The 7640-nt window shown below is 39.6% G+C and overlaps 1 protein-coding gene across 3 annotated transcripts in view; it reads left to right on the top strand.

Annotated features, from left to right (window-relative positions):
* LOC144976313 (FH1/FH2 domain-containing protein 3-like) overlaps positions 1-7640 on the top strand; it is a 188572-nt gene that overhangs the window by 102158 nt on the left and 78774 nt on the right. For all 3 annotated transcript variants that reach the window (XM_078920511.1, XM_078920509.1, XM_078920510.1), the window contains exons 5-6: positions 1-956; positions 5144-5268. The exon at positions 1-956 is cut by the window's left edge and continues 2296 nt beyond it. In XM_078920511.1, the coding sequence (XP_078776637.1) occupies positions 1-956; positions 5144-5268 (1081 nt within the window). The remainder of the gene's footprint in view (positions 957-5143; positions 5269-7640) is intronic.

The following is a 7640-nucleotide window of genomic DNA, read 5'->3' as shown; positions in this document are numbered from 1 at the left end:
ACAAGCGTCTCAACAGAGATGGTTCTCGGGACAGCATTCTTGACGAACGTGAAAGTAACGGATCTCAATTTGGGTTCAATCGTGAAGAGTCACCCAACATCCACCGCCAAGGAAAGCACGGACGCCACAGTAGACAAAATTCTCGTGAAGACATTTTGGAAGAACGCGGCGGACATAGCAATTCCTATCAAAGTAACAGTCCAAGGCCTGGCGCGAATCCCGCAGACGAGGACGGCAACTGCAGACAAAGCAGACTGCCTCACCAATTGTCCACGCAAAACGGGGATGTCCAAGAGGCATTGCCCAGTCATCCTCAGTCACCCCATTCACCGCAGACACCAGACCACCAGCAAAAATCGCAAAAGAAAATTTACAAAGGAAAGAAATCCGGCATGATCGGAGAAGTGGACGACATTGATAGTTTCCTGAATTCAAACCGTCACCTCCTGTCCACCGGGTCAAATCTGATGGACGCCCCTGTACCTCACACCCCTCACCACCCCCTACAACCGGCACAAGCCACATCTCCCATGAGTCCAACTCCACACGACCTAGATAATAGAAAAACTCGACCCAACAGCTACGGTTTCGAACAAGACGGTCGAAGATCCAACAACAACAACAACCTTCGACAATCCAAATCTCACGGAGACAACCTGATAGACATTGAGGACGAGTCTATATCTGCAGAAAGGGCGATGCACCTCAATGCCCCTCCCCCGGGAAAACAAGCACGAACGCCCAGACAACCGTCAGCCGTCGCCAAACAAATGTGGGGAATTCTACAGAGCAAAAAGGGCCTGGTGACCATCACGGATTTCGTCAGTCTCTGTGAAAAGCCTCCGCCCCAAAGGAAATTGATCACCGTCCCTGGGGCCGAGGACAGCGATCTACATTTCGCCGGCTACACGACGGCCGATGAACTTTTGGAAAGTATGAACGTGGACGTTAGAAAGGTGAGCAAATAATTACCTCTCTCCCCCCCCCCCCTCTCTCTCTCTCTCTCTCTCTCTCTCTCTCTCCCTTTATTTATCTCTTTCTCTCCTTCTCCTCTCTCTCTCTCTCTCTCTCTCTCTCTCTCTCTCTCTCTTTCTCTCCCTTTATTTATCTCTTTCCTTCTCCTCTCTCTCTCTCTCTCTGTCTCTCTCTTTCTCTCTCTCTCTCTCTCTATCGTCCACCTACTTTTCTCCTCCGCCCTCTCTCCGCCCCTCTCTCTACTATCTCTCCTCCACTCTCTCTCTCTCTCCTCCTCCTCATCTCAGTCTCTCTCTCTCTCTCTCTCACTCCCCCCCCCCTCTCTCTCTCTCTCTCTCTAATGAAAACTGTTATAAAATTGCGTATTTGTTGTCTCCTCGGGTAAATCTTACATGGGAGTGTTAAAAAGTCTATTGTGGTCAATTTGATAAAAACTATGGAAAATTTTGTATTAAATATTTATAAGGTCACCCCTCCTACTTCTGTATTTTAGAGATGGGAGGGCTAAGTGTTTTAAACCTTTCCCCGTAAGCCATAATATTGTCAGTTCCATTTAAAAGCTTCGTTGCTGTCTTTTAACATTAAAACAAAATAATTGATTACCTTTTGAATATAATAATAATAATAATAATAATAATAATAATAATAATAATAATAATAATAATAATAATAATAATAATAATAATAATAATAATAATAATGATGATAATAATAATAATAATAAAGATAATCGGTTTTTAATCAAACAAAACAAAAAGCTAGCGGACCATGGTGTTGGTGCTTTTAAATTTAAGGTGGAAAAAAACACACACAAAAATATTAACCCAGAAATGAAACTGGACAAAGTGAGAGAACCATTGTTTTCTTTGCCACTCAAAAAAATAATGTTTGAATTAACTCCCTTGACACAGTTTGCCCGAGTCGAGGGCTATAACATCACAGTCACATTCATGCCTGCAAGGTACTGAGTCTAAACCTCATTTTTGTCACTCCGGTTTGTGCGACTATGTGGTCTAGTGGTATGACACTCGCTTTCGGATTGGAAGGTCCCGGGTTCAAGCCTCGCTCGGCGTATTGTCGAGTCCTTGGAAAAGGTTCTTTACTCACATTCTCTCACTGAATTCAGGTGTAAATGAGTACCAGGCCGTTAACTCTGTCCGGGAAAAAATGGTAATATTGCCTACCAGGCGTCGGGACACGACGTGTCCCGTCCTACATGTTAAGTGTTGCTGTTGTTTAGGGACCTTTATAAAGCGCTTTGAGCACGTTTAGTGGATATTGCGCGATATATAAATATATACTCATTTTACACCTGAGTATGTGAGAGAATGTGAGTAAAGAGCCTTTTTCAAGGACTCAACTACGCGTGTCATACCACAAGACCAGATAGCCACACATTTACCCTCACACCGATGAAATAACACTTCAAAATCATTAAAAGTATGTGTGTGTGTGTGTGTGTGTGTGTGTATGTGTGTGTGTATGTGTGTGTGTAGTCTGGCATCTACTTTCATTTTCAAAAAGTTTTCATGACTTAGATAATCATGACGTTTTGGAATTGGAGCCATTGTGTTTATAATGGTCCAATACGACTTGTACTTATATGCAGGTCTGATAACCCACATTGTTATGGGCTCATTGTTGTAGTGGAAATACTCTTTCTAATCAACGAAAGATTGTGTCCATCACAATAATGTTCATCTAAGCGTTCGCTGTCGATAGGTGCAAGTCGGTCCAGTACCTTCTCAAAGTGAAAATTGTCAGAAAATCTAGTACAAAGGGATGGAATCTTAAATACGTGTCGGCAAAACTAAACGGGAGAAACCAACACTCACAAACTTATAAACACTAACACAACGGAGAGAGAGAGAGAGAGAGAGAGAGAGAGAGAGAGAGAGAGAGAGAGAGAGAGAGAGAGAGAGAGAGAGAGAGAGAGAGAGAGAGAGAGAGAGAGAGGAGGGGGGGGGGGGGTACTATCACAGCTTAGGGTAAAGAAAGACGAGTGAAATTGACTCAATTTTTCAAAGAAGTGTGTTAAAAAGGATATGAAATAAATTACCAGATATATAATTTAGCAGTTAAGTTTTTCTTAAAAGGAAGAAAGAATGAAAGAAAAACAAAAGAAAGAATGAAAGAAAGATAAAGAAAGAAAATAAGAGAAGTAAAGAAGTAAAAATAACGGTGCGCAGGAAATCGACAGGCTTATCAAGATCTTAGGTCAAAGTTGACAAGTGGTTGCAATCGAACCAAATCAACATGGCGACGACGTTCGCCTGTCGCATTCAATACCTTGACGATAGAGATCCTTTTGCTAATACAAATTTTCCTGAACCAACTAGACCACCTACATATTCATTTTTGGATGATGTGCCTCTTATAAATCAAATCGCTGGAATACATAGACATCTAGATGCTCCTCACCGGGTGAGTTTATTTTTCCGTTAGGTGTAGTGTGTGTCACCAAAAGTGTCAAACAGTGGCAGACGACACAGGTGAACGCCCATCGGCATCGTTGATGTTGAAGTTGAACAGATCGAAGCAGGATATTGATTGTTTCACATTTCGAATTTTTTTTTTACCAAACCTAGAATAAATCAATACAATTGATTAACTCAATCAATAAGAGCTATAGATTTTAACGCATGAAATGTAGCCTAACTTTAACTTACTCGAGATTTTTTTTTTTTTTTTTGGTCTGGCGTTCAGTATTTTAAGACAATGACAATTCCTTCGTTTTGAATTGGGAAAAAATGAAAGTGGAAATAACCAGACCAATCTGAGAATTAGATAGCAATTCAATCTGAATAGTTGAGAATCTTAAACGTAGTTGCGTATTTACATTATTTATTAATTAAATTTCGAAGAGCATTGCTTCATACTAAACAGACAAGACTTGGTAATTAATGCAGCAAGTAGAGTTGTCTTAAATAAATTATCAATATCTATTATCCTGACTGGCCGGCAAACATGGTTTTTCCCTCGAGATCTCACTTTATCTAAGTTATAATCATAACCATAATGATATAATACCCCTCTTTGCTTTATCAAGATTCAAGATCATCATCATTATCATTAGAATCTTTAGTATTTAAATATAATATTGTTATAATAATGATGATCATATTTTATTCTTTTTATTTCTATAAGATTAGAAACTAAAATACTGTCATACTTATGAACTTCAATTACCGACCTTTATTGAGTTTTTTTAAACATAAAAACGGTACGATGAGTTCTATTGTTAATTGTTAGATTAAACAGGAAATATTTGCATGTTTGTTTGTTTTTTTTTGTTGTTTAAAAAAAAAAATTTAATTGAATTATATATCAATGAAAGTATTAAAAACATGAACTTTATACTTTATACTCCACACAAGACACACACCTTTTCTAATCTGATATTTATTAAATTAATGTTACAATGGATCGTCAATAGATTAAGATTTCACTTGATAGGTTCTAGTATTGAGAACGGAGAACGCCGTTAACAGCCAGGTTCTCATTTTACACCCTGCGTACGGTGAGAGAATGTGAGTAAAGAGCCTTTTCCAAGGGCTCAACTATGCACCTCTCAGAGCATGACTTGAACCCGAGACCTTCCAGTCCGAAGGCGAGTGTTATACCTCTTGACCAGTTAGCTGCACAAAACAAACACAAACCAAGAAAACATTTCCGTGAAATTGAATGACTTCCCTATGACATGGTTGAACCCAAGCCATATTGTATAATGATAAAGTTGATTGTTAACATGTGACCCACTGCCTCCAAACAGTATTATGTCGGGATGAACTAGGAGCTGAAAATTGAATTTCTAGCCACTTGTATGATATTATTAATCTCTGTTCAACGTGAGAGAGAATAAATACCATTTCTTATAATATTATAAAAAATCAAAAGTTCAGATTTCGTATCATTTTAAATTCTAAATCCACTTTTTTTTTGTCCCATTCACTCCAACATAATTACCTTTATGTGAAGATGGGTCACATTTCTATCTGACCCTTATTTCAATCTCCCTATTTCTGTTTTACCCAGTTGGGAGGATTGTGCCCTCCAAATCTATGGATTTCACAGTGGGAATCCAAGCCATGTTGTATCATTATAGATTTCATTGTTATTATATCTGACCCTTATTTTATTTTAATTGTCCCATTTCTCTTTTACGCAGTTGGAGGATTGTGCCCTCCAAATTTATCGCTACCACAGTGGTGGCCAAGCAGACTTTGGAACGTACTTAGACCTGGAATCAACCCTCGATGAACAAGCCGAGGATCTTGAAGGATTTACTGACCAGTAAGTATCAACACTTCCAATGGCATAACATGCCATGTTTTATTTCACATTCAAATCTTAATCTATCTCGTCATTTAGTCTGGCCATTACCAGTCCAAGTGATTCTAAATTGCTAGAAGTTGTGGACGATACGTCATTTAGTCTGGCCATTACCAGTCCAAGTGATTCTAAATTGCTAGAAGTTGTGGACGATACGTCATTTAGTCTGGCCATTACCAGTCCAAGTGATTCTAAATTGCTAGAAGTTGTGGACGATACGTCATTTAGTCTGGCCATTACCAGTCCAAGTGATTCTAAATTGCTAGAAGTTGTGGACGATACGTCATTTAGTCTGGCCATTACCAGTCCAAGTGATTCTAAATTGCTAGAAGTTGTGGACGATACGTCATTTAGTCTGGCCATTACCAGTCCAAGTGATTCTAAATTGCTAGAAGTTGTGGACGATAACGTCATTTTAGTCTGGACCATTACCAGTCCAAGTGATTCTAAATTGCTAGAAGTTGTGGACGATACGTCATTTAGTCTGGCCATTACCAGTCCAAGTGATTCTAAATTGCTAGAAGTTGTGGACGATACGTCATTTAGTCTGGCCATTACCAGTCCAAGTGATTCTAAATTGCTAGAAGTTGTGGACGATACGTCATTTAGTCTGGCCATTACCAGTCCAAGTGATTCTAAATTGCTAGAAGTTGTGGACGATACGTCATTTAGTCTGGCCATTACCATTCCAAGTGATTCTAAATTGCTAGAAGTTGTGGACGATACGTCATTTAGTCTGGCCATTACCAGTCCAAGTGATTCTAAATTGCTAGAAGTTGTGGACGATACGTCATTTAGTCTGGCCATTACCATTCCAAGTGATTCTAAATTGCTAGAAGTTGTGGACGATACGTCATTTAGTCTGGCCATTACCATTCCAAGTGATTCTAAATTGCTAGAAGTTGTGGACGATACGTCATTTAGTCTGGCCATTACCATCCAAGTGATTCTAAATTGCTAGAAGTTGTGGACGATACGTCATTTAGTCTGGCCATTACCATTCCAAGTGATTCTAAATTGCTAGAAGTTGTGGACGATACGTCATTTAGTCTGGCCATTACCATTTCCCAAGTGATTCTAAATTGCTAGAAGTTGTGGACGATACGTCATTTAGTCTGGCCATTACCATTCCAAGTGATTCTAAATTGCTAGAAGTTGTGGACGATACGTCATTTAGTCTGGCCATTACCAGTCCAAGTGATTCTAAATTGCTAGAAGTTGTGGACGATACGTCATTTAGTCTGGCCATTACCAGTCCAAGTGATTCTAAATTGCTAGAAGTTGTGGACGATACGTCATTTAGTCTGGCCATTACCAGTCCAAGTGATTCTAAATTGCTAGAAGTTGTGGACGATACGTCATTTAGTCTGGCCATTACCAGTCCAAGTGATTCTAAATTGCTAGAAGTTGTGGACGATACGTCATTTAGTCTGGCCATTACCAGTCCAAGTGATTCTAAATTGCTAGAAGTTGTGGACGATACGTCATTTAGTCTGGCCATTACCAGTCCAAGTGATTCTAAATTGCTAGAAGTTGTGGACGATACGTCATTTAGTCTGGCCATTACCAGTCCAAGTGATTCTAAATTGCTAGAAGTTGTGGACGATACGTCATTTAGTCTGGCCATTACCAGTCCAAGTGATTCTAAATTGCTAGAAGTTGTGGACGATACGTCATTTAGTCTGGCCATTACCATTCCAAGTGATTCTAAATTGCTAGAAGTTGTGGACGATACGTCATTTAGTCTGGCCATTACCAGTCCAAGTGATTCTAAATTGCTAGAAGTTGTGGACGATACGTCATTTAGTCTGGCCATTACCAGTCCAAGTGATTCTAAATTGCTAGAAGTTGTGGACGATACGTCATTTAGTCTGGCCATTACCAGTCCAAGTGATTCTAAATTGCTAGAAGTTGTGGACGATACGTCATTTAGTCTGGCCATTACCAGTCCAAGTGATTCTAAATTGCTAGAAGTTGTGGACGATACGTCATTTAGTCTGGCCATTACCAGTCCAAGTGATTCTAAATTGCTAGAAGTTGTGGACGATACGTCATTTAGTCTGGCCATTACCAGTCCAAGTGATTCTAAATTGCTAGAAGTTGTGGACGATACGTCATTTAGTCTGGCCATTACCAGTCCAAGTGATTCTAAATTGCTAGAAGTTGTGGACGATACGTCATTTAGTCTGGCCATTACCAGTCCAAGTGATTCTAAATTGCTAGAAGTTGTGGACGATACGTCATTTAGTCTGGCCATTACCAGTCCAAGTGATTCTAAATTGCTAGAAGTTGTGGACGATACGTCATTTAGTCTGGCCATTACCAGTCCAAGT

The sequence above is a fragment of the Berghia stephanieae genome, chromosome 7, assembly GCF_034508935.2.
Source record: "Berghia stephanieae isolate SIO BIC M18660-M18661 chromosome 7, UCSD_Bste_1.3, whole genome shotgun sequence".
Lineage (NCBI taxonomy): Eukaryota > Metazoa > Mollusca > Gastropoda > Nudibranchia > Aeolidiidae > Berghia > Berghia stephanieae.
This window is presented reverse-complemented; position numbering and strand designations above follow the sequence as displayed.